Source organism: Sparus aurata, chromosome 20 (genome assembly GCF_900880675.1).
Source record: "Sparus aurata chromosome 20, fSpaAur1.1, whole genome shotgun sequence".
In the NCBI taxonomy this organism is placed as follows: domain Eukaryota; kingdom Metazoa; phylum Chordata; class Actinopteri; order Spariformes; family Sparidae; genus Sparus; species Sparus aurata.
The window spans coordinates 27,342,638-27,370,480 of NC_044206.1; the positions used below are offsets into that span (position 1 = coordinate 27,342,638).

At 40.4% G+C, this 27,843-nt stretch overlaps 2 protein-coding genes across 2 annotated transcripts; both read right to left on the reverse strand.

Moving 5' to 3' along the window:
• Positions 1–4,051: 4,051 nt before the first annotated feature.
• On the reverse strand, positions 4,052–27,406 carry LOC115571509 (hydroxycarboxylic acid receptor 2-like). Its single transcript, XM_030400958.1, has 2 exons — positions 27,053–27,406; positions 4,052–4,236 (listed from the first exon to the last, which is right to left on the reverse strand). Exons 1-2 carry the CDS (start codon positions 27,388–27,390, stop codon positions 4,128–4,130), a joined length of 447 nt encoding a protein of 148 aa, XP_030256818.1. The 5' UTR covers positions 27,391–27,406; the 3' UTR covers positions 4,052–4,127.
• LOC115571474 (neoverrucotoxin subunit alpha-like) lies at positions 7,823–16,247 on the reverse strand. Its single transcript, XM_030400912.1, has 4 exons — positions 16,093–16,247; positions 13,058–13,158; positions 10,588–12,048; positions 7,823–10,466 (listed from the first exon to the last, which is right to left on the reverse strand). Exons 1-4 carry the CDS (start codon positions 16,230–16,232, stop codon positions 9,919–9,921), a joined length of 2,250 nt encoding a protein of 749 aa, XP_030256772.1. The 5' UTR covers positions 16,233–16,247; the 3' UTR covers positions 7,823–9,918.
• Positions 27,407–27,843: the final 437 nt, after the last annotated feature.

Sequence of the window (27,843 nt, forward strand, 5' to 3'; positions counted from 1 at the left end):
GTGTACAAGGAAATAACGAGACATAAAATAATTCTCCCTGTGTTTGCATGAGTTGCAGCTTCCTCCCACAGTCCAAACTTGTCTGTCAGGTTATATGTAACCAAATTAAAATGATTAATCCATCAATTATTGATTCACATGTGTACAGAAAACTGTTTTCAGTTGTCATCACTCCTGTGGTCCAATGGCACACAGTGTTAGCAAATACAAGTTTGTTGTGTTCGCTTATTCTGAGAAATGAAGGCTATTCCACACAATAAATTGTCAAACTACTGAAGATCATATATAAAGCTGTGTAATGCTGGAATACCACTGGATGCATGTGCATTGTAGAACAGCTCTGGTACTTATCTGTTCCGTGCTCCGTCGTCCAGCAGCCCGCACCGGTTGCGTCTTGAGTCCACCACTGCCAGAGAGCTGCAGTTGTGAGATCGAGGAGTCTCTACAAGTTTGTTGTGTTCTCTTATTCTCAGAAATGAAGGCTATTCCACACAAGAAATTGTCAAGAAACTAAGTATCATATATAAGGCCGTGTCATGCTGGAATTCCACTGGATGCATGTGCATTGTGGAACAGCTCCGTTGTGTTTTTGCTCCGTGCTCCGTTGTCCGTCAACCTGCATTATTATGAAAATTGACAGGATGTTACGTTGTTGTTTCAGTGTGTCATCCTGTTTGCTCTGTGCTGAATTCAGCTGAATTACTGAGCCGTGCTCTAGCATCCGGCAGAAAAAGAAGCCGCGCATATCTGCTGCTGAAGGGTCCGGATTGCCGGAGCTGTAACTGAGTTAATACGCGACACAGCAGTAAACATACAGACTAGAGTGACACTCATCAGCTCTGCTGCCGTGGCGGAGCAGAGACTGACCAAACACAGATCTAGGGGAATTTACCGGTAAGGCTTCCTTCAAAGAACAGCACAAACTGGCTCTCACAAGAATAAAAAGAGAAGTGGTGGGAGCGAGAGGACGAGTGCATCAGAGTCTCTAGTCTGACAAACAGAAGCCTCACAGGTTCTCAACTGCTAGCTTCATTAAATGGGTCCAGCAAAACACCAATTTGAACATCAACAGTGAAGAGGAGAATCTAGGATGCTGGCCTTCTAGGCAGAGCAGCAAAGAAATTAATGTCTGGTCAACATAATCATGGTGCATAATTATGCTGATACCATGTTTTCAATCAATCATTCATTCAATAACAGTACTGCTGCAAAAAAAAAGTGTTGTAGCCTTGTAACACTTGTTTTTGTTGTTTTGTTGCTAAATGTGGAGAATCAAATTAAAACCAACAAAAGTTCAAAAATGTTTCCTGAACATTGAATGTGCACTCAACAAAACAATCTCTAACATACTTTATCACATGTGCAGAGTAATTGCACAGGGAACAAGGAAGTTTTAACTCCTATTGCACTTGAACCGTTGAACTGTAGATCTACAGCCTGAGGGCTCAAAGTAAACTGGATGGTTTGTGCAGTCTAACATACACCTGATCTATGTTCAGAATCCCAAGCATGGGGAGAGGCCAATGCTTGTTTCATGAACAATGATAATGCGAGTGAATTGTCAAGGTTTGACAACTTGTGCCGTAATCGAAGCTAAAGGCGGTCGAACAAGTGTGTGAATTTTTTGTGCCGGTTACACCTAAAGGTGTTCTTACTACCCAATAATACAGGAAAATAATCCTTATGTATGTGTTTAAAATCATGTATTCATTTGGTTATTTACGTAAGGATCATTCTCATTGTGATTATCATAATGCACAAACATATTTACAGACGAGTGTGAGCATAGTGAAGTTTTTTTTAAACTAGAGACATAATTCTAACACACTTTAGTGAAAAAAAAACAGCTCCAAATAATGTCACCCCAATTCACACTTTTCTGTTCCAAAACTGCCAAAATCAAAAACAGACAAAGAAAAACCCAACCAACCAATTCAATAACCAATAAAAACAACCAACCAACCAACCAACCAACCACCCACCACTACACCGACTCTGTGTACCTCTGACAGAGCCTGGTGCTGGTGGCACACGACAGACTTTAAGTATCCACTCTGGATAACGTGTACAACTGCAAATCATACTCAAACAACATGGAATGACACCCAGGTCCTGCTGTATGTCTATAGAAATGTAATTCAGCATTAAAAAAGGCTGATATAGATCCTACAGGTAGCTGTAGAGGAAGAGGACAGACACTGGGCAGCCCTTAATCTAACACAGTTCACATGTTATGAATGCTGAACATATGCGGCTGGCACTTCACCAACACTGGCAAGTCTACTGTGTGAAAGAACGCAGAAATACTGATCTGACAGAAACTCTCTCCTGACTTCAGGCATGCGCGCCTCCAGACACAACAACCAATGTGAACATTATGTTTTAAGGAACAAGGACATAATGAGACAACAGGCAACTTAGTGTTCTTCCTTCACATATATCACATTAAAGATCAGCTCACATGACTCTAGAGTTCATGAGGAAATTCATTCCTGCGGTCCAACATTAACTCTAATCACTGTGTACAGCCATAGTACACTAAATACACACCTCACCCCCCTACAGAGTGACATACAAAGCTAAGGATACAAACCGTATAGTAGAGCAGTGCCTGTGTACATGTATAACAGCCAATTACTTTCCCCCGCAGTTCACCAGCAGGTTCCACTGGGCACATCTGCATCACGTTACAGCACGACACGACCGCCGGAGCAGATCACAGCCGTGGTGTGTTTCAGAAGCAACTCTCCACTCTGCTCCACGGAGGATATGCAGCAGGTTTATTTGTTACAGAAGCAGACTGTGTTTGCATGAGTTGCCACTTCCTCTCACGGTCCAAACTCATACAGGTTAGCTTAGTCACTTTAAATTGTTTGTGAAAGCTTATATGTCAGCCGTGTGATGAACTGGCGTCCAGGGTGGACCCCGCCGCTGCTGGGATCGGCTCTAGTCCCCCTGCGACTCTGTAAAGGAGAAACGGTTATGGATAATGGATGAATGACGTGTAACAGAAACTCACACAGAATCAATATATGACATTTATTTCCTATCTGCACATGAATCTCTCTGAGGCCTCAATAATAAAGAGGTGAAGAAGCTCGTCTCTGCACACAGCGATGGTGTGCGAGCTCCTGAGGAGCAGAGGGGATCCCTGCGCTCTCTCCGCTTGATGGGCGGTCATCTAACGTTCTCTCGCCTAACTCACACTTTGGACATGTCCTCTAGCAAGTTCAAAGCTGTCATTGTACCATGTGGCACAGCCATCATGCACAGCTACAGTCCTTATACAGTGCTGGTTACACCTGAAGGTGTTCTTACTCACCAATAATACATATTTATTTATCTTTATTTATGTCTATAAAAATCATGTATTCATTTGTTTATTTACACAAGGATCATTCTCAGTGTAATTATCATTATACACACTGACAAACATATTTACAGAAGACAGTAAAAACAAGGTGAACAACTCACAGTGTGATCAGTGAAGGTTATTTAAACTTTGTAATTCTCTCTAGACGTCACAATAATCAGACTGAAAAGACTGAGTGCACATTAAAGATGTGTATCAATACACACTTTCTGCTCCTCTGTGGATTTTTATACATTCAGAAATCCAAGTTTATTAAGTTTATTTGTCATGTATATGCACAGTTCATAGAAGTGTGAGACAGAGAAGAACCTGATCAGCTGATGTAGTTAATGATCTGTCCACTAGATGGAGCACATTGCATATCACAACATACAGTGAACCCATGAGCAGAGATTTTTATTTCTTATCTGTGAGTCCGGCTTCGTTTTACCTTTGAAACAGCAGCAGTAGGAGCAGACGGAGCAGTAGATATTCCAAATATACAAAATGTTTCAGGGTGAATATTGTGTAAATGTCTCTCATGGAGACATACTCGAACTTTGTAACATTACTGACAATGTGTGCAAGAGAGTAAAAGTGTTGAGAACTTCACATTGGAGGAAAGATCTTAGCAGCAAATCAAGAGTTTTAGATTATTAAGTAAAACAATTAAAATCCATCTGTAGCTTGATGGCACAAATCAGAAAATGTTTTTTTTTAGGATGTTAGATCAGAAAAGTAGATTTTGGTCGAGTCATTATCAAGGCAGAGCTCATTACATGGCCTCACTCCGTCTGTCAGCCATCATGGATTTGAGTTCCTGCTGGGTGGTCGACTGACCTCCTGACGAAGAAGCCGTGTTCTCGCCGTCACCTTTGTCCTGCCTGCAGCGGAGGGCGCGGGGCTCCTGAACATGGAGCTGGAGAAGACGTAGATGATGGGGTCGAGGGCAGAGTTCAGGAAGTTCTTCCCCAAAGACACTGCCTCTTGGTCATACGGTTAAAGCGGTGGTGAGAGTGAACCACCTGCAGCAGGATGACAGGTATAATCCATCATTTTACATCATTTAGGGCAAAAACATGTCAGAAAGCTGATGTTATACTGTCGTCTCCTAGAGGAAAACGGGACAGGGCTCATTTAAATGAGCAAAGATAATGAAGAATAAAGAATAAAGAATCGCGATATGAATAAAGTTTAATAAATGTGTGTCAAAGTAACCAAACCATAATAATGTAATGTTCTCTCATTTTCTAACCTTAAAGTAGTGGTAAATTGCAACCACAGTCATGAGTGCGATGCTGGCTGAGCGGTTGGAAAACATCAGGAAGAGGTTGATCCGGCACAAGCCATCTCCAAACACCCAGTAGCCTCTGAGCAAGGCATCAATCCTCAGCGGCAGACTCATCAGAGACATAAAGGGCTCTATCTTGCACTCAGCGCAATTGACTTTGTACACTGGCGCTTGTGTAATTCCTATTTTGCATTCGGCGCACATTGGAATTTTCCCTCCGCAGACGCACGTCCTTAAATTAGGGAATGACTTTGCGCTCCCGGGGCGGTTCAGCGAAAAGAAGAGGCGTGTTCTGGCGCAAACGTTCACTGGTGCTATTTTGCCGTTTCAGAAAACACTTGCGCCACAGACCAGGAAAAACCTGGTCTAAAGTCAGTGGCGCTTATTCAGATGCAGTATTTTAAGGGGGCATGCTTGGCCATGATGTAGCATGTGCTCAACGTGCATACACTTTGTTTCTCTCATCTACAAGGAAGCAGTTCCCGTTTATGCGAACCATACAAAAAAAAGTTGAACAGATTTAAACAGAAGAACTAATCCTTTTTCCCTCTGATATGTGACGCGCCCGCCGTAGCCGTGAGGGTCCGGGAGTGGCAATGCGCGATGTACTCCTAGTGGAGCGGGTGGACGGAGATGGAGTTGGGGGGAGGAGGAGGAAGGGGCACAACAGGAGCAGGTGGTGCGTTTGGAGACTTGAGGCGATGCGCCTGAGAGGCCGCAGCAACATCGCCACCCGGTCAAGACGGTTGACAGATGCTGCCACGGCGTGTAGTGGGTCTGGGTCCTCTGCACCTTGGAATTTGCGCTGCTCCCTCATCAGCTGGCCGTTGCGCTCTGCTCGGCCCGTGCGCACTGCTCCCGAGGCCCGGTGCGATGTCCTGGGGATGCCAGCCTTAGAGACAATTGTGGCAATTTCCTCCCACGCCCGTTTAACCAAAGCTAATTTGGATGGATTTCTCCCATCCCCATACAAGGCCACTTCTCGGTCTTTTACGGCCCTGACGAGAACGTCGGTCTACTTGGTTGTAAACCGCTCCTGGCGTGCGCCTGGCAAATTCGCCATTATAATAGCAATCCACCATAGCACAAGCTCCTGTTTTTAAAGGGAGTGTGAGATGACGTTCTGATTGGTTTATTGCACGTTACGCCCAAACCACACGTATGACTAATGTAGCTACTTCAGACCAACCCGTTTTAGATTTGCGCGGGGCGCAAGAGTCATTTATCCCACCGGCATAATAGCAACATCGCCTGAGATCCGCCCACAAAGCTACTTGTGCTTTGCGTTTGATACTTGCGTTTCAGATCGTTAAGATAGGGCCCAAAGTCTGCAATGACCAGGTTAAAGAGGAACAGCGTGTTGGGGTTCCAGGCCTTCAGTTTAAAGCAGAAGATCCACAGGGCAACTACGTTTCCAAGCAGCCCCAGTACGACGTCAATGGTGAGGACTGGAGGCAGGATCACACCCTCCAGTTGAATTCCGACTCGCCGCCTCTTCCACCGCCGGGGATCAGAGTCGTCAGGTTTGGAATCGTGGTTGTGAAGTTTACATTTTGTTCTGACAACATTTTGGTAATTAAATTTGTGTTTTTACCTTTTATTCAATCAAAATACATGAATAAGTGTGTGTGTGTGTGTGTGTGTATATGACGACACTGAGAAAGTTTTGTGATTCAGGAAATTTACCACTTCCTCTTTCACCTTCCTGTTTCCTGCAGAATGAACTCTGTGTTAAAGAAAAACAAAACAAAGTGTTTGTACATGAAGTTTCACTTCTCCACAGAGATGCACAACAACACAAATCTAAAGCACCAACATCTAATATCTGTTATCTGTTAAGACTGAAAACAGTTCATCAGGAAAATGGATATTGATTAAAGCGGTTTGTTATGATACTTTATTATCAGTTTTCATTTTAAAGTGCAGTGCTCCACCTGGACGTCTGTTTCCAGTTAAATAAAATAATTGACTGAATTAGATAGATAGATAGATATAGTTTATTGATCCCAAGCTGGGAAATTACAGTGTAGCAGCAGCATTACACACAGAGACAATAACAACACAATGAAATAAGAGGAACAACCTAGACATATTAAATAGCAATAAGAATGTAATATGTACAAAATGTATAAAAGTGTATAAATAAGCAAGCAGAGTAATTGTAGTGCAAGATAAAATATATATTTGTATATCTATATCTATATATATATATATATATATACTGTGTATATATATATATACTGTATATATATATATATATATATATATATATATATATATATATATATATATATATACTGTATGTATATGTATATATATATATATATATACATATATATATATATATATATACTGTATGTATATGTATATATATATATATTATGTATATATATATATATATATATATATATATATATATATATATATATACTGTATGTATATGTATATATATATATATATATATATATACTGTATGTATATGTATATATGTATATATGTGTGTGTGTGTGTGTGCCTGCGTTTGGCTTGCAAAAGTATTCAGCCCCCTTGAACTTTTCCACATTTTGTCACGTTTTAATCAAATGTGTACATTTATTTTATTGGGATTTTATGTGATAGACAAACACGAAGTGATGCATAATTATGAAGTGTTTTTTTAACAAATAAAAGACAAAAAAGTGTGGTGTGCGAAAGTATTCATCATTCATCATTCATTTCAGGACTTCTTTGTGTCAGTGTGTCCAGTTAACAACAGAGTCCACAGTACAGGCGGTGAGGGATTTACTGTACTCTCAGAATGACTCATTTTAAAAGATCAGACTGGAGAAACTCTTACTCTATAAACTGTGAGATCTCTTTTTTTCAATGGGGAAACTTCAAGATCCCTGAAAGACCTGAACGATTAACTTCTACTTCTAGGTCTGATTAACTTTTACTCAAATGCATAAACAATGAAAGAATCTCTAATTAAGTGTAACCTTCACAATCACAACACCAGAACAAACCCAATGAAATAACCAGTCAGATTTAACACATATAACATAAATCTTATTAGCTTTAGCAATTTCAGACATCTTTTTGTATCAAATGAATGTGTCAGCCTTTCACAGAGACTCCAGGATCTCTTTACCTGTGGACGACCAGATCAGACCACCTCAAAAAGAAGCCAAGTCAAGAGCTTTGGTTGGAATGTACATAATACACTCCAGTTTTATTTCAGCTTTTATATTGTTTTTGGTTTAAATCACAAACAGTTGAAATAAAAAGTACAGAAATTAGTTCAAATGACAAAATCTTACTTTTCTAAGGTCAGCACAAATCAAAGGTTAAAAAACAAAAAGGAAGAAGGTCCAATAATCAGCCCTAACATCACAGAGCTCTCACCTTTTCTACCTTCACACTCAACAACAACCTCAGCACAGCTCATTTCTCTCAACAGACAACATCGTTTGTCAAACAGGATCCAGCATATCTGTATATCAGGAGAGTCTCAGCAGCCTGTACATTTTGGGTGAACAGGCCACAGGAAGGTGTCAGTTGGTGCAGCAGCCGTAGATCAACTTCAAGTCAAACCACAAACTCATCTATCGGCTGGTGGAGGCAGCGGCATCATCAACACGTCCGTTAGACTTCCTGCTGTTCAGGTGTCGGGCAGAGGACAGTCGCTCACAGGACATTTATTTCCATCTGACTTCAAATGAGTTCATTTAAAAGATTCAATAACAACAATAAGAAAGTTACACAGGAGGCAGGCCAGTGGCCAATAAAATCCTTAATTGAACATAAGATCAGAGTTAAGGTACAGATTTGAGAAAAACAAAGATTCCCCATTTAGTCTAGAAAGATGATTATCTTTAAAATGCATCATGAAGAAACATGCTAAATGAAACAATCTGCACTTTAGCTACATTGTGTCCCAACTTAACATAGATATATATTCAACACAACCTCTTAACACGCGTGTTTGACATAACAATCATATATTCATGTAAGCTCTATAAGTATCAGGAATTATAAATTATAGTTATAACCAACAAGTATCTGATATACCAATCAATGAAAGTCTAAACCAAAGCAGTGTGAGAAGATCATTCATAAACTCAACATGGACTAATACATAGAAAATGACATTTTTCAGCTCTATAACATCAGTGTTGTGCTTGAAGTCTTAACAGAGTTTATTTTTTAAATCAGAACATGAATTAATTAGAGTGCTTAATAAGACATTCATTGAACTTTAGGTCAGGTCAGATTCCTCATTTACTCTGAAAAGACAATTCTTTAAAAAATCATGCACAAAGAAAAAGAAACAAATGTTAATCAAACCATCAGCACTTAAACCATCTTATATCCTAACCTACATTTTACATGAGCTATGAGCTTCTATTTAACAAACTGTGATGACGAACCAGCTGTGTTTCAGTATAAGCTCTGTCTCTTTAAGTGTCAGGAATTATAAAAAGTCATAATTTAAAAAATATGTGAAAAGCAACAAGCAAATAATTAAAAAACAAAAGTGCGAATAAAAAAAAGGAACTGATGCAAAGAAAATCACACACACGTCACACCGTCAGCTTTCCTGTTTCCTTCTGTTTGAATGAGTTAATCTAAATCTGTGTTCAGGATGTGTTCAGGCGTGTTTTAAGATTCAAATGTGATCACATATCCCTGTTAAAGGCAATATTGATAACATGAAGACAAATCACCTTTTAAAAACATTATTCTGATTGTGAAAGTTCATTTTTAAAAGTTTGTCAGGTCCAAAGTGATTGTTTTGTTTATCTCTGTGTCAGAATACAGACAGTTGGTTTCAGCTTCTAACAGGTTTGTCAGCCAATAGAATACCTCTGTTGGAATCACATTTTTTTGAATAACGTAAGAATGTCTGAGTTCTAGAGTACAGACCCATCTACTGTACTGCCCTAACGTTAACTAGCTAGTGCTGGCGACACTAACGTCATTGTTTGCATTAACTAGTTTTAGCTAGCTGCCAACATTAGCAACAACAGACTGGCAACCACTTGAGGGGGTCAATCACGTGCTGGAGGGCGCCACTCAGTCTTTGAAGTCAGTTTTCGTAGAGGCCAAATTGTGAATTCACATCGTCACATGATGCACTGCAGCCTAAGACTATGTTGCATAAGCTGATAAGCAAAAAATTGCAACAACAGCAGTGTTGTGTGGTGAAGGGTGAGATGGAATGACTCGTTTAGTGTCTAAATGTTATCAATACGACCTTTAACAGACAGAGAATCTAACACGGCTGTCATTGCTCTTAATCAAATGGACAAATGCGCGCATAATTGTAATAATCATGAGCCCACAGGCCTGGATACACAGGCTCAGTGAAGCTGGAGTCAAAAGTGTAAAGATGTTCAAGGTTGTTCGAGGAGACTCTGTAGAAGGACAGAGTTCCACCTTCATGGTCGAGAAACACCCCAACCTTGATGACACTTTTGGAGGGAATAGGAGCATCCCACACCTGATCAATATGCCAAGCCTGAAATTTGCCTGCGTTTTTGCCGAAAGCCCAGGATATTGAATTACGTCCAAGCATGGCATCATAACCGTTTCCTTTTCGAGCCACTCCCTTGTACGCAGCAAGGATTTGAACAGAATCATTCGAATCATCGTTACTCAACTCTACCTCCCAGTAATGGCGCCCAGTCAGCCCCTCTTTGCACAACACCTGAGTAAGACTGTCAAACCTCTCTGGATTATCAGGATAATACAGCCAGCTATCACATGTTGCCTTCTTGTTGTCCTCAGACAGCGTGAGGTAGCCGTTTGCTGTGTTTGGGTCCAGGGTGAGATCACAGGCGTCTGATGGAGAATCCAAAACAAAATGTGTGATAAATCATTCTGATGGATAAAAACATATTTCTTAAGCAGTGTAAGTTATGAAGCATATTTATGACTCAGAGAAGCACATTTAATAACTTACACCAGATCAAATCTCTTTTGTTTGTGATGTTCCTCACAGGAGGGAGGGCGGGCTTTGAGAAATCCTCAGTGGCCAGTTTGGCGTTCCTGTAGTGGTAGATGGTTGCTCCGGTGTATTTCTCATTATCAATGGCGGCAACAAGGAAACAGAATCGGCGGCTGTTCTTCAGTGCTTTGGCAAGATTGTGCACACTTTCAGCTTTTTGTCTCATTTTGGTCAAAACTTCATCTGAGTAGTACCATGGGTCTTCATTGGTACTTTCTTTAACTGAATCCAGGTATTGGTCCATCTCATCCAGGACGGGGTCAGCACTCTGCAGGGAGGTGAAGACGAAGCACAGAGCATCATCGACACCTGCAGCAAGAACCTCTCTGTCCAGCTCTGACTGATTATGGACGATCTTTGTTCCCTCCATCATTTCCACACAGGACCTGATGACGTTGATTTCTCTCTCTTTATGATCCAGCCACTTGTCTAGTTTTTCATGACTGAATGGTGACTTGTTTCTGTCATCAAAGAGTTTTTCTACTGAGCTCTCGTCTTCTTTACCTTCACGGATGGAGGGAAGTTTCTTCGCCATGGTCATCTGGAGGTTAGACACGTAACGATAACAACAGTTTTGGAACTTGTTTAACTCTTCTTGGATCTGTGGAAAACTCTGTACCACTGAGTCGTCCAGAGAATCGTTGCATCTCATTTGTATTTCTCTAAAATCTTCGAGAACATTCTGCACCTTCCAGACTAATCCAACGCTGATCTCTCTCTTCAGCTCAGCTGCAGTCGTGTCAAAGAACTTCAGAGGCATCATCCAGACCTTCAGAGGAACAGTATTGGTTCCTTTTTCTCTCAGCAGCTTTGGAAGCTCTACATAGGTCTTCACTGCTTCTACAAATGTTACAGGGTTGCTTTCAAGAATGAAGTCTCCGTAGAATTTGCAGGAGAATTTGTTAGTCAGTTCTTTTTCTTCCTCAGTCAGCTTGATGTCAACTTTACCCTCAACATTAAAAAAGGGGATCTTGTTGATCACAGCCTCCATGTGGCCCTGGATGTTCTTAACACTGCTGGCTTCTAACTTCTCACTGTCAAACACAAAGAAAGCATCTGCCCCATAAAGGATTTGTGTGACTACATGTGTTGCCCTGGTCTTCTGGATGACCTCTTTCTGTTGGGTGCTCATGGTTTCACCTTGAGTCACTGACAACTGATTGAAGTGTGTGGTAGCTTTGTACCGACACGTCACTCTGCTCTGATTCTTGAATTTCTTCGTATCATTCAGATACTTGGCAGATGCATCAACTTCAACCAGTCCACACAGGAAACTGACCTTCAGAGAAGCTTCAATATCCATCAGAGCGGACTTGGATTCAATGGAGTCAGATGCAGAGACTTCAAAGTTACTGGATTGTTGAGTTGTTTCGACAGTTTTCTCTTTTAGAGTTTTTTTATCCCACAATGTCAAACCTAAAGAAATTGGGAAACATTAGTTATCTCATGAATTAGGAATCAATGGTAGGGCAGGTGTGGTTATTAGAAATGAATAATTTTTGATACTAATTGAATCATGTATCTGGAATTCAAAAATGGTGGACGTGAATACATATATCTATCTATATACATATATCTGTGTTGTAGTATTTAGAACGTGATTTCATTGTTGTAGTCCTTTCATGGAACGTGACGTCACCTTCCAAGAGATTGTGACCACCATTTTGGCTCTCCGCCATCTTGTGTCTTTGACTACGGCCAACTTTTCGGCTCTTTCTTTGTTCCTCAGACACAAACACACACACACACACACACACACACACACACACACACACACACACACACACACACACTGCATGCTTGTTTATTATTTGTGCTTGAGTTTGTTTGTTGTTTTAGTTTCATAGTTTAGCTGCTTTAGTCGAGTGATGGATTTTGTTTATTGAAAGTATTATTGATTTGATGAATGTGATTATATTAATAAATTCTATTATATTGTACATAGCAGTTTTCTGTGATGATTTTGTGCATATGTTTGTGATATTTTTATATGTAGGAGGGCGCAAATCGCTTGAGTAGAGAGAGGGGATCTAAAATGAGAGGAGAGGTAATTAAACAATACAATACAGGGAGAAACAATAACATGGGACAGGTCGTAACAGGTGGTGCCACGTTTAATTATTTAATCATAATTTGTATGTTTATTGATTTAATTTTCATAATTATTATCAATAATTATTAATTTATAATAATCACACCTGCGGACTTGGATGTGGACTTGGATCTTGGATCGGCTGCATGATGTGATTTGATTTTCACTGAACAAACTATTTAAAAAAAAAAGGATGATGTGACATTTGTTGGGGTCCAAACAATTGTTGGAATACAGAACAGCTTCGACATTTCCTGAACATGTTTATAGATATACTATATACAGAGCTGTTTTAGATATAATATTAGTTTATCTTTCTATGTCAAGACTTACCTGGGATCAGTTCATCTTTGCAAGCATCATAGAGCATTCCTAGGGTGAAAGGTCGACCCAGGGCAGCGATGTTCATGACTTCTGAGGACATTTTCTTCAATCTGTTCAAGAGACACCACAACCTTCAGGACTTAATTTACACTTAGAGCTGCTGTGATATGGTTTTGATCAAAATCAGTGTTAAATAGCTCGATATTCCAACAATAATCACTGTTATAGGGCTTTACCTTACACTTGGTGCAAAGCAAGTCTCATAGCTAGTTTCAGCCTGACTCAGTTGTCATTTTCACACCCAGTGCCCACGTTGTTTAAAAAGCAAATGCACTTGTGACGTGTTGGACTTTAAGTGAGGTGTGATCAGGTGGACTGATGGCAGATTGCTATCTTGAGGCAGCAGAAAGCGACAACAAGTCAAGGGGGCCTATTTAAACGGTCTATAGCACATGGTGGTGGTGCGTTTAGGGCGTGTCCAAGTCCATTTTGCTCATCAAACAGCAGATAGTCTGGACACAAAGAGGTTGTGTTTAGTCTCTGAATTAGTCATGGGTGTGATTTGGGTGGAAGATAAGTTAAACCAATCAGAGCGTCTTCTCACATTCCCTTCAGGAGCCAGGTGAGTCGGACTTGCAGCATGTAAACAGGCACTCGTCTTCTCTAAGGGACGGGGATGTGATCCTCGGCTGTGAAATTACACATATGTGGGGCTCACTGATATATTACCAACAACCAGTAATTTAATCACAAATAATGCATTTTTTCAATGTAATGAGAAATGTTTACATTAATGATATAAATGGGTTAAAAGAAACGTGGTGTGTGCACTGTCACACCTTTTCTTATTTAAAAGAAGGAACTGTTGTTGTGATCTACTTGACACGGTTGTTGCAGGCAGTGGGCTGCTGAGTGTGTGTGAAAGTCATAGACATTAACCATGTGTACAAGTGAAGTCAGTAGGAACAGCAGTATCCCAGACTCCCTTACAAATCCAGGGGTTTTAAGCCTTGTTGCATAATGAGGAGAAACTTAACAAACATTGTGAAATGTCAAATTTTAAATCACTGGTCCCTTCTTGTAAATTCAGCATTAAATGCACCACATTAAGATTTTTCCTCACTTGGAAAAAGTGTTGGTTTGTCGCGGCACTGTTACAGCCTCCTCCGTTATCTATGTGTATGTGTATCTGTGTTGTGCAGCTGTGTCATGCTAAGCAGGATGTGCGATCCCTTGCCGAGGATTGGCTGGTGCGAGACCTGCCTACTTCCTGGTTCATGATCTGATTCGTGCGGCGTCTGACAATCTCCTCCAACCATCTACCACCTTCCAGACCATCTCTCTGTTTAAATAGCTGCCCTCAGTTGACATTTGGCCCTTTGATCAACTGGCCTCATGTGTGTTGTGCTCTTTGTGTTTCCTGTGTTGTCTTAACCTGTGAACTGTGGTAAGGAAACTGGGCAAGGATTTTTGTGGGGGTTAACTGACACCAACCAGACACCTGCAGGTTCATGTTGTTAGACACACTAGGTTTAAAGGATGCTGCTTATTTTGTATTTTTGATTATTGTTGAAATTGAATAATTGATTTGGAAGTAGCTAGTGGCTATCTCTCATTTTGGAGAGACCTCTTTAAGTTGTATTTATTTCTTTGCGTTAAGCAGCGTCCAACAGCCCTTTTTTCCGTTCTTTTTGTAAATTCTGCAAATAAATAACTTGCAATTTTACCAAAAACATTCTGGTTCATGTTGCTTTGCTTTTTCCCATGAGCTGGGTCGTAACAGGCACTGATGTAAAAAATGTGTGGTTTTGGTGTTTAAAGTGCATCGTGGCTGCTTCTGTGTCTGAGGTGAGTCTTTCCTCCCAGCAGATCTTTGAAAACACTGTCTCTACTGATTTCAGCATTTACACCACATCAATGAACACATCCACAGCAAACATGTCAGATTATACAAATCCAGTAAACATTAACTAGCAGGTTACTTCTTAAGGGGGAAAAGAACGTGGAGAAAGTCACCAGACTCCCTCAAAAAACGCTGTAAACAAGGATCTGTATAAACTTTGCGAAACACTGTCTGCAACACATTCTTATCTATTTTGGCTTACATGTTCATTCAGCAAACATTTAACATGAAGATATTTCTTTATTTGTGTAATAAATCATTGTATCCGTTTGCTCCACTGATATAGGTATAAACTCTCTTCTCTCCCCTTCACAAAACACACCCGTTCCACTATTATCCTCACGTTTGTAAGGGTTAGAGTTACTTTTAGAGACCCCAGCAAAGCTCTGATCTGGATCCCTGCAACATCATTCAAAAGCACAAACTCTTGACTTTTGAAAATTGAGTGTGTCTTGCCAATGTTAGTTTAGTGTATAGGGTAATTCAGAATCTGGCTGCTCCTCCGTTAAAGGAGTTCATATCACTGCGCCCAGACAACAAAAGAACGAGGACTACTAGCAGAGGTCACTGTGCAGTACAGCACAGATGTACTGAGTTTGGCAGATCAGCCTTTTCTGTCAGAGCCACTAATTGTTGGAACTCTGTACCAAACGAGATCAGAGACATTAGTACATTTACTGGTTTTAAATCTAAGACAAAATCATGGCTTAAATCTACTCAATTATGCACCCACCAACCATAAATTCAAACATTAGCTCACTATTTTGTAATGTTTTTAGTGTATTTTAACATTATTTTGTTGTGTCTTAACATTGTGATTTTATTCTTGTTGTTGTGTTGTATTGTGTTTTAAGAGTGTAAAACCATGTTATTGTTGTTTGAAAGGCTGCTTGTGTGATGAGTTTTTGTTATTTGTTCCTGCCCAGGGACTACAGATGAAATTCAGCTAGTAGCTCATACTGGTACAGCTGAGAGCCGTGCATTGTCCCTGTTAAACAAACTAATAAATAACCTGATAAATAGTGACACATGCAGTGTATGTAAAGAGACGTTACATGAATGTTCCACTCTGTAACACAGACTGGAGTTCAGTCTAAACACAGATCTGTTTCTGTCACCCATCAGCCCAGTTTGTCCTCACCTGGTGAAGTTGTGCAGATCAGCTGAGTCGTGTGTGAGTCTTCTTGACTTCCAACTGGAGCTGCTTGTCTGATGAATTCTGATTCTGAGAGGAAACTTATCTACTGTCAGATATAACTCTCTTCCACTGACTCCTCCCATGACACACCATGACGTATTATTTATTCAGGTCACTGCCTTCAGGACTGAGACCTGTAGTCAGGTGATAATGTTCTTTATGCCAGACTTTTACTGAACCCAGTATGTGTTTTATCATTGTCAAAACAATAAAAGCCTCAAATAAAAAAAAATATCTGTACATTTTTGACAAAACGTTTGGATTTTTCAATTGTGTTTACTGCAAAAAACTAGATAGTTTAGGTGAAGATGTCGGGACATTTTCCACATGTGTTTGCAGCATTAACACCAGATCATTGCTAACGAGATAATTAACCCGACAGGTTGGACCAGACAGCAGGAGGTTTTTACTTTATGGCTACTTTGAGCCAAAAGATCATCTTTTCCTGACCAAGCTGGTTTTGTGCCTACAGGTCAGAATCACAGCACAAAGAACATTATTTCTCATGAAAGCTAAGGAACAGAAAGTTGCATCATAATAAAATGTGAAGTTTCAATATATCTTTGTGGTTCAGAAAAACACCAACATGGATTTATCAGGGGGCATTCAGGGTAAAGATTCAGCTCTTTCTAATAAAGAGGATGTGAATCAACCTGACAGTCAGCTGATCATTTAAGATAAACGAGAAGTCTGTTCTCATCCAGAAACTTGACTTCAAGCTTTACTGGCAGAGCAGCGACGACACGAGAAGGTTCTGCTGAGTTCAGTCAAACCAGCAGAACTTCAGAAAAGAAGAAATGATTCAAGGAAAGGAATATAATTAATTTCTTTTTGATTACTCTCAACATGCTGTATGATCAGTGAGCGTGGAACCGTCTAGAAAAATAAAACTACTTTAATCATTTTTTAATTTTCACAAAAGACTGGATGTATTCTCTGGTCGCAGCTTCTCCCCTCAGACTGCTGACGTCTCAAACATCGTATCCTCCGTCTGGCGGAACAACGTGTTGATATCTCCACATAATGAGATCAATAAGCCAATCTCACAAGAAAACAGAAACTTGTTTCATGGTCGTGGATGTGTTTTGGGCGGAACATAGATTAAACCAATCAGAGCGTCTTCTCACATTCCCTTCAGGATCCAGGTGAGCCGGACCTGCAGCATGTAAACAGGCACTCGTCTTCTCTGAGGGACGGGGATGTGATCCTCGGCTGCTGGACCCTCTGCCCGCCATACAACAATCATCTGTCCCATCAACAACTCTGTTTGACTCCAAGTGCAACTGTCCACCTTTTTTCACATTTTGTTATGTTACAGCCTTATTCCAAAATGGATTCAATTCATTTTTTTTCTCAAAATTCTACACATTATGCCCCATAATGACAACTTCAAAAAAGTTTGTTTGAGATTTTTGCAAATTTATTAAAAATAAAAAACGAAGAAATCACTTGTACATAAGTATTCACAGCATTTGTGATCAAGCTCCAAATTGAGCTCAGTTGCATTCTGTTTGTACTGATCATCCTTGGGATGTTTCTACAGCTTAATTGGAGTCCACCTGTGGTAAATTCAGTTGGTTGGACATGATTTGGAAAGGCACACACCTGTCTATATAAGGTTCCACAGTTAACAGTGCATGTCAGACCACAAAACAAGCATGAAGTCCAAGGAATTGTCTGTAGACCTCCGAGACAGGATTGTCTCGAGGCACAGATCTGGGGAAGGGTACAGAAAAATTTCTGCTGCTTTAAAGATCCCGATGAGCACAGTGGCCTCCATCATCCGTAAATGGAAGAAGTTTGGAACCAACAGGACTCTTCCTGGAGCTGGCAGGCCCTCTAAATTGAGTGATCGAGGGAGAAGGGCTTTAGTCAGGGAGGTGACCAATAACCCAATGGTCACTCTGAGAGAGCTCCAGGGTTCCTCTATGGAGAGAGGAGAACCTTCCAGCAGGACGACCATCGCTGCAGCCCTCCACCAATCAGGCCTGTATGGTAGAGTGGCCAGACGGAAGCCACACCTTAGTAAAAGGCACATGGCAGCCCGCCTAGAGTTTGCCAAAAGGCACCTGAAAGACTCTCAGACCATGAGAAACAAAATTCTCTGGTCTATTGAGACAAAGATCGAACTCTTTGGCTTGAATTCCAAGCGTTATGTTTGGAGGAGACCAGGCACTGCTCATCACATGGCCAATACCATCCCCACAGTGAAGCATGGTGGTGGCAGCATCATGCAATGGGGTTGTTTTTCAGTGGCAGGAACTGGGAGACTAGTCAGGATTGAGGGAAGATGAATGCGGCAATGTACAGAGACATCCTGGAAGAAAACCTGCTCCAGAGCGCTCTTGACCTCAGACTGGGGCGACAGTTATCTTTCAACAGGACAAGGACCCGAAGCACACAGCCAAGATATCGAAGGAGTGGCTTCAGGACAACTCTGTGAATGTCCTAGAGTGGCCCAGCCAGAGCCCAGACTTGAATCCCATTGAACATCTCTGGAGGGATATGAAAATGGCTGTGCACCGACGCTCCCCATCCAACCTGATGGAGCTCGAGAGGTTCTGTAAAGAGGAATGGGCGAAACTGGCCAAAGATAGGTGTGCCAAGCTTGTGGCTTCATATTCCAAAAGACTTGACGCTGTAATTGCTGCCAAAGGTGCCACAACAAAGTACTGAGCAAAGGCTGTGAATACTTATGTACATACTATATTTTTGTTCTTTATTTCTAATAAATTTGCAAACAGTTGAAAAAAACATTTTTCATGTTGTCATTATGGGGTATTGTGTTTTTTTGGTTCATTGTATTTTTGAGGAACAAAATGAACTGAACCCATTTTGGAATAAGGCTGTAACATGACAAAATGTGAAAAAAGTGAAGCGCTGTGAATACTTTCCGTATGCGCTGTGTATATAGTCTTTATCTTTATTTATAGTATAGTAAATAGAATAGAATGCTTTTATTGTCATTGCATTTAAGTACAACGAAATTGGAGAGCTGCTCCAGTAAGGTGCCTCATTAATCATAAAAACTCATTCCACACTTCATTCAATGCAAAACATTCACACAATACACACACCCACACCATTATCTACACAGAGATGTATCCCTGTTGGCAATCATAAACATGAAAATAATAAAATGTAAAGTGTTGAGTGTCAGTCAGTTCAAACCGCATCATTAAAAAATAAGTTTGGCTTCATTTAAAACTGTTATTGTATTAGGAAAGAAGCTGTTCCTGAATCTGCTAGTTCTTGTTTTTAGACATGGGTAGCATTTCCCTGAGGGCAAAAGTTCAAACAGTGAGTGAGAACAGTCCTTTATGATCCTGATGGCTTTTGAGAGCAGTCTTGTTTTGGCGATTTCCTCTAAAGAGGGAAGAGGACAGCCAACGATCTTCTGTGCTGTGCTGATGACTCTCTGTACTGACTTTTTGTCCTCTGCTGAGCATCCTGTGTACTACACAGTCACACAGTACATCAAGATGCTCTCTATAGTGGAGCGGTAGAAGAGCACCAGCAGCTTCTCAGACAGGTTGGTTTTTTAAGAAGTCAAATGCAAGCGCTGTCGTGCTTTCTTCACAACCACCGTGATGTTGTCAGTCCACGTGAGCCAGTCCGAGATGAGGGTTCCCAAGAATTTAAAGTTGTGAACCAGAGATGGGACCAAGTCACATATGTGCAAGTCTCAAGTAAGTCTCAAGTCTTAACCTTCAAGTCTCAAGTAAGTCCCAAGTCAATTTTTCTAGGTCAAGTCAAGTCCAAGTCAAGTTATTATTATTGCAATTTAACCCGCAGAATCTGAATGGCCAATGTGTCCAACCTGTTTAAAAAATGACAATACTTTGGAATTGCATTGTAATTACTGATATTCAGTAAAATACATAATGGTATCAAACAAAACAGAAATTTACATTTACTCAGCTGTTAACCCAAATCAACTTCATATGCTATCTTTTAACTAGGGGTTACTTCATTTTAAAATACTATTTATTTCATGTACTGTTTTAACATATGTATTCTATTTTAAATTGTATTTACTTACTTTGCTAAGTTTTAAAACCATATTTGTGTCATGATCTGTTTTTAAGCAGCACCTACTTTATTTACTAGTGTTTCAGCTTGTAGTAATTACTCACTTTTAAGACAATTGCTTCATTTAGTCCATCTCAAACTGTATTCATTCCACTTCACAACCTTAGTTCCTACTACTACTACTACTACTTTTAGGTGACTTTACCGCTGCAATATTTACTTTGCAGGGATGACCCTCGCATGCACGCCAGTCTTGTAAGGTGAACCGGTCGGAAGGTTTGCTCACGTTGTCTGGGGTTGATGTTGGCAAATTAAAAAGAAGAAGTTCCATCAAACCGACCCTTCCCACCCCCACCTCCGTATCATATTAAGCTAAAGTTAGCTAACGACTGACTAGGCTAACAGGATAATATTAGCTAATTGACAAGCACTTACTGGGCAGAATGGCTCTTCAAATGACGAACAAAGTTTGAAGTTGTCGCTTGGCTGTCCGAGATGATTATGTCGCATGTCTATCGCTTTCAAAACACTGCCAGATGATTCGGTCTATAGGACAAAAGTTATCTGCGCATACTGTCGACATGAAATGAGTTACCATTGAAGTATGTTGAGTCTCAAATATCGTTTGCAAGCCAAACACTTGGCAGATGCAGAGAGCCCACCGCCCCCTCGCCAAAAGCAGACATCACCATGTTTTGATCTCATTTAGGGTGAGGGGATATTTTTTGAGCCTTTCATTTTCCTGCATGATTTGAAGTGTTGAATAATCATTTTTATAAAGCAAGCATATTTGCCCTTTCTTATGTTGTTAAAAGTATTCAGAACATGACAAAAATACATTAAGCTAAATTTAGAAAAGAAGAAAAGTGGCCAAAAAATTGCGATTAATCGCTAGTTAACTATGGACAAAATGCGATTAATCGCGATTAAAAAAATTAATCGTTTGACAGCCCTAATTAATTTATATTCAAACAGAAATCATGAACTGAATAACACTCAAGTCATTCAAGTCATTGTGTCTCGAGTCAAGTCCCGAGTCATCAACTTCCAAGTCCGAGTCGAGTCTCAAGTCTTATTTTTTTTCAAGTTAAGTCACAAGTCATCAAAACAGCGACTCGAGTCGACTTGAGTCCAAGTCCCAGTGACTCGAGTCCCCATCTCTGTTGTGAACCCTCTCAACAGATTCCTTGTTGATGTGCAGAGGGAGTGGGTCGACCCCACGCTTCCTGAAGTCTGATGTGAGAAGTGATTATGAATATATTGTTAGATACCGAGTTTGCCCCTGTCCAGGAGGCACTCGACCAGCTCTCCGTAATAAAGGGTTAGATCCCTAAACCTACAAGAGGTTGCAAAAAAAGTGGGAATTTTAAATAAGGATTTTTCAAGCTGGTAGTGAAGAGACTCGCCTAGCTTCTCACTGTCTGAATCCGAACGTCTACCCTGCTTCCTCTGGTTTGGCATCTGACATGAACAGCCCTTGAGTCAGATACGGCCACCAGCCATGCCCGTGGATTTTAAGGGCTTTTGGTAAACCCTAAGGGACTGTTTCAGTTTGGTTGGCTAGAGTAACCTTTAAGAACCTTTAAGATATTTTGCACACTTGACAACTAACTTTTTACTTCCATCAAAGAGACATAAAATCAACGTCCACAACTTTTACTTTAACTATTTTATGTTGGTTTTATTGCATAGACTCATTATCAAAAATTATTTCTAAAATCTAAACCCGGTAAATAATGAATCAATTTAAAAGAGCTGAGGTCGGTTACATTGCTTGAATGAAAGTGAGATGAAGAGGGTTAGGTCGTTCCATGGCTTGCCTCTCCCTTCCTGCTGAGAGCTCAAGATCTTGAGGTAAATCACAACCCCGTCCGAGGTCTCGTAAACTTCCTCAAAATTGAAACTTCCTGCCAGCAGAGTGAACAAAAGTATTCCAATATCCAAATTACACTCCACAGCTTGTTGGTAAAAATGGTTAATCCGTTGTGCTGTTATTCCCTTGGTTTGTTGCTATTGAAGATTTCTTGTAATCTTTTTTGCGATGTTTAGGCTGCTCGCGTACTTCGTCTCAGGTGTTGTTTCAGGGATGGAACGAGTGGAAGAATGCATTTTAGTCCGTGCCTCTGACTTATATACTGTCATATTTTGGGCAATAGCTAACTTTCATAAGGCTTCGTTAAGAAATAACCGTCTTGTGGACCGAAAATGACTTGCTAAAATACCGGCCAGAAGGCTTGAAAGTATCCTCCCAGATATCATTTCATTAGACCAGACTGGTTTTATTCCAGGTCGTAACTCTTATAATAATGTAAGGAGACTCCTAAATCTTATGCAACATGGCACACAGTCAAAAGTCAAATCTCTTGTGATCTCCCTTGACGCAGAGAAGGCCTTTGACAGGATTGAATGGCCTTACCTGTTATATGTTCTCCCTAAATTTAACTTGGATGATAATTTTATTGAATGGATATCGCTTCTATATGCCGCCCCTTGTGCCTCAGTTAATACAAATGGCATGAGATCCCCTGCATTCACAGTGAGGTGGGGCACTAAACAAGGCTGTCCGATCTCCCCCCTTTTGTTTGCTCTCGCCATGGAGCCCTTGGCAGAGGCCATTATAGTCCAGGAAAAGTAGCGTTTTACGACAGACTAATTGTAAAATAATTTTTTGCAGCTCAGATCATTTCTATGAGGTGTCCAGAACAACATACTAAAAGTCCTAAGAAATGCTAGTCGTGGAAATATGTTAAATTCTCATCAATCCGAGATGTGTGCCAGTAAGGCCAGACAACAATAAACCCCAATGGGGCTATTTTTTTCCTTTACTCCTCTCAAAATGAAACTTTACACAATGAAAGTACCCATGAAAAGTAACATTTTTTGTATTACAAGTTTCTTTGAAAATGAATTTTGATATGCAAATGAGCTATACACTATTCGAATATGCCCAAAATACATCCAAAAGTAACTTTTGTTGTACTACAAGTTTCTTTTGAAATGAATTTGAATATGCACATGAGCTCCACACTTATTGAATATGTCCTAATTTGCATAGGCAGAAACACCATTAATATGTATGACAAAAACATCGGCCCAATCTTCATCCAATCATCCTACTGTCAATAGGTGATGGCAATGCTGCTTTTAGATTGGTCTCTAACTTGAAAACTGCCTGGCTTGGTAGTACCTGCCCGCCCCTGGTATAGTCTTCAGGGTCACGGAGGAACACAAGCCTCCCCACCACGTCAAGGTAGCAACAACAGGGGAGGTTTTTTTATTTATTTATTTTTTTAAATCCAGCCTGGATCCTCGACCCCTTCTCTGTGGCTCTAGTTCTGGCACCCCCTATATCAGTTCCTGGTTTGTTCTTTGCTTAGTTCTTCCCCTCTGGGTCATATTCATCTGATAAACCAGGCAACTGTGAGTTTGTGCAGGTAGTACATGACATTCTTCGCTAATGATATTGCTGTTGCTAACTTCTCAGAACACTGCAAAGCTACTTTACAAACGGTGGAAGTCAGATGTGTGGCCCGCCTGGTCTGAAATACTTGCTAACTACAAAAAGAGAAGCAGTTTTAGTGTCTGGTAAAATTATCTTAAAGAACTGGAATGTCTGGAAAGTGTGTCCATCTGGTTTTTCATCTGTCTTCTGTGTGAGAGTGAATCGTTTTGATGGTAAGAATGACTTCTGCCTGTAATCTTGTAATTTTACCAACAATACCAATCATTTGTAAATCTACCAGCCCAAAATGTAATCTCACCACGTTACCAATGACTAAGATGGGTATTCTGACTTTCTTCTGATGTTATCTGTGGGGGAATGTCATTAGGTAAGGCTTGTTCGCAAAAAAAATGAATTTAGAAAGCAACTGGAGACAAGATTGTGCAATCAATTCTTAAGGTCAGTATAAGTCTTTTTGTGGCAAGTGACTTCAAATTTAACTTACTGAATGGACATGAATGTGTTAGTTATTTGGCCCCTGTTTTCTCTACTTGTGACTTCATGGCTTCTTGGCCATAAGTCAATTAGGCCTAGTGTTGAGCTCATTTGCATATTTAAAATGGATTTTTCCAAGGAACTTGTAAAACAAAAATGTTACTTTTCATGTATATTTTCACTGTGTGAGGTTTGATTGTGATAGGAGTAAAGAAAAAATTAAGCCTATGCAGGTATATTTTGGGTAGCCTATATTCAATTAGTGTATAGCTCATTTGCATATTCAAATAAATTTTCAAGGAAACTTGTAATACAAAAAATGTTACTTTTCATGGGTACTTTCATTGTGTAAAGTTTTATTTTGATAGGAGTTGTCAGGTGGGGGGTTAAAGGGAAGACTCAGGAAAAGGGGAAGGTGGACCCAAATGCAGTTACGGACAAGAGGCAGGGCGTGCGGAACAAAAGGCGAGCTTTATTTAAAAGCTGAACACAAAAACAGAAGCAGGCAAAGTAGCAAATTAAAGCAAGACAAGGTACAAAGAAAAAGGCAAAGTTCAAATCAAAGATGCAAAATGCAAAACTCCAAAAACACATACCATGGGGGAACAAGGAACAGACAGAGGCACAGGAACTGGAGCATGGACAAAGACGGACGCTGACAAGAACAATGACCAGACAGGGAGTGAAGGGAAACACACAGACTAAGTACACAGACACTGATGACGAGACGAGGAACAGGTGAGGTGGACCAACAGGTGAGGTAACGAAGGGGAGGAGCACACGAGGACATGAGGGGAACAAAACAATAGACAGAGGGAGCCAGAGGGAACATAGGAAAAGACACAGGAGAACTTAAAGGACACATGAGGGCATGGAAAAACAAGACACAAGACAAGATACAAAGACATGGAAATCAAATACAAGAAGCCACAAGACAAAACCAGACAAGAACACAACAGACAGATTTACAGTCATGACAGGAGTAAAGAAAAAAATAGCCCCATTGGGCTGTATTGTTGAGATAATGATAATGTTGTTCTTTAAAGCAATAAAGACAGAAGTAACTTAGTGTGCTGCCTTCTCTCACTTCTGACAGACTTTTACTGAACCCAGTATGTTTTATCATTGTCAAAACAATAAAACAGCCTCAAATAAAAAAGGGTTTTATAATCTTTTACATAGAAATGATAAGATGATACATAGTTTTACAAGCATTTCTTTTAACCAACCAATCAATCTATAACATATTTTATCACATAAGCAGAGCATTGCACAGGGAACAAACGTCACAATAATCAGAATTCAGACAATTTACCACTTCCTCTTTCACCTTCCTGATTTCTGTAGAATGAAAATGAGGTCTAAAAGCTGATTACAGTCAATCAGTATTCATCTGGTGGTCTATATTGATGAGTGTTCCCACAGAACTGCACCTCCCAAACCCCACATACTGAAAGTCTGAAACACATATTGTGTGCATTTTTATTTGTTTTGTCATCTCAAGTCGAGCAGACTCCAAACAACTGTAACGCTCTCCAGGAATTCAGACTGATTTAACTGAATCATGAGCTTCAAACATTTTTGAAAATATTCACAGTCAAAAACATGGAGGACCATAACTGTCAAAATGAAAAACAGACAACGGACTACCATGTAAAGGTGAAGCGGTTACTGATAATGAATGGATGATGTGTAACAGAAACTCACACAGAATCAATATATGACATTTATTTCCTATCTGCACATGAATCTCTCTGAGGCCTCAATAACAAAGAGGTGAAGAAGCTCGTCTCTGCACACAGCGATGGTGTGCGAGCTCCTGAGGAGCAGAGGGGATCCCTGCGCTCTCTCCGCTTGATGAGCGGTCATCTAACGTTCTCTCGCCTAACTCACACTTTGGACATGTCCTCTAGCAAGTTCAAAGCTGTCATTGTACCATGTGGCACAGCCATCATGCACAGCTACAGTCCTTATACAGTGCTGGTTACACCTGAAGGTGTTCTTACTCCCCAATAATACATCTTTATTTATCTTTATTTATGTCTATAAAAATCATGTATTCATTTGTTTATTTACACAAGGATCATTCTCAGTGTAATTATCATTATGCACACTGACAAACATATTTACAGAAGACAGTAAAAACAAGGTGAACAACTCAGTGTGATCACAGTGAAGGTTTTTTAAACTACATGTGTAATTCTCTCTAGACGTCACAATAATCAGACTGAAAAGACTGAGTGCACATTAAAGATGTGTATCAATACACACTTTCTGTTCCTCTGTGGATTTTTATACATTCAGAAATCTAAGTTTATTAAGTGTATTTCACATGTGTATGTACAGTTCATACATTTGGCCGAAGTGTGAGACAGAGAAGAACCTGATCAGCTGATGTAGTTAATGATCTGTCCACTAGATGGAGCACATTACATATCACAACATACAGTGAACCCATGAGCAGATTTATTTCTTATCTGTGAGTCCGGCTTTGTTTTACCTTTGAAACAGCAGCAGTAGGAGCAGACGGAGCAGTAGAGATTCCAAATGTACAAAATGTTTCAGGGTGAATATTGTGTAAATGTCTCTCATGGAGACATACTGGAGCTTTGTAACATTATTGACAACATGTGCAAGAGGGTAAAAGTGTTGAGAACTTCACATTGGAGGAAAGATCTTCGCAGTAAATCAAGTGTTTAAGATTATTAAGTACAACAATTAAAATCCATCTGTAGCTCGACGGCACAAATCAGAAAATGTTTTTTTTTTAGATTGTTAGATCAGAAAAGTAGATTTTGGTCGAATCATTATCAAGTCAGAGCTCATTACATGGCCTCACTCCGTCTGTCAGCCATCATGAATTTGAGTTCCTGCTGGGTGGTCGACTGACCTCCTGACGAAGAAGCCGTGTTCTCGCCGTCACCTTTGTCCTGCCTGCAGCGGAGGGCGCGGGGCAGCGAGCTGCAGAGCGCCCTCCTGAACATGGAGCTGGAGAAGACGTAGATGATGGGGTCGAGTGCAGAGTTCAAGAAGTTCAGCCCCAAAGACACGATGGTGAGCTGGGTAAACGTGTAGAAGGAGCTGCAGTCCCACGGGCGGTACGAGCGGATGACCCACACCCCGATGGTTGTCACCGTGGTGGGTAAAAAGCACACCATGAACACCGCCACAATGGCGGCACACACTCGCATCGCCTTTCGCACCTTGTCTGGGTTTCCCATCTGCCGCCTCTTCAGGAAGCTGGAGATCCGGATGGAGCAGAACATCAGCATGGCCAGCGGGATGATGAACTCCCGTGTGTGACCACACTGAGAAAGTTTTGTGATTCAGGAAATTTACCACTTCCTCTTTCACCTTCCTGTTTCCTGCAGAATGAAATCTGTGTTAAAGAAAAACAAAACAAAGTGTTTGTACATGAAGTTTCACTTCTCCACAGAGATGCACAACAACACAAGTCTAAAGCACCAACATCTAATATCTGTTATCTGTTAAGACTGAAAACAGTTCATCAGGAAAATGGATATTGATTAAAGCGGTTTGTTATGATACTTTATTATCAGTTTTCATTTTAAAGTGCAGTGCTCCACCTGGACGTCTGTTTCCAGTTAAATAAAAGAATTGACTAAATTAGATAGATAGATAGATAGATAGATAGATATAGTTTATTGATCCCAAGCTGGGAAATTACAGTGTAGCAACAGCATTACACACAGAGACAATAACAA

Excerpts from the sequence above, each read along its gene's own strand:
- LOC115571474 (XM_030400912.1), bottom strand. The coding sequence starts at position 16,232 with ATGGGAGGAGTCAGTGGAAGAGAGTTATATCTGACAGTAGATAAGTTT. Across the intron at positions 12,049-13,057 it reads CAAAGATGAACTGATCCCAG|GTTTGACATTGTGGGATAAA; the intron begins GTAAGTCTTGAC and ends CAATTTCTTTAG. Across the intron at positions 10,467-10,587 it reads CAAAAGAGATTTGATCTGGT|ACGCCTGTGATCTCACCCTG; the intron begins GTAAGTTATTAA and ends ATTCTCCATCAG.
- LOC115571509 (XM_030400958.1), bottom strand. The coding sequence starts at position 27,390 with ATGCTGATGTTCTGCTCCATCCGGATCTCCAGCTTCCTGAAGAGGCGG. Across the intron at positions 4,237-27,052 it reads CCCCGCGCCCTCCGCTGCAG|GCAGGACAAAGGTGACGGCG; the intron begins GCAGGACAAAGG and ends CCTCCGCTGCAG.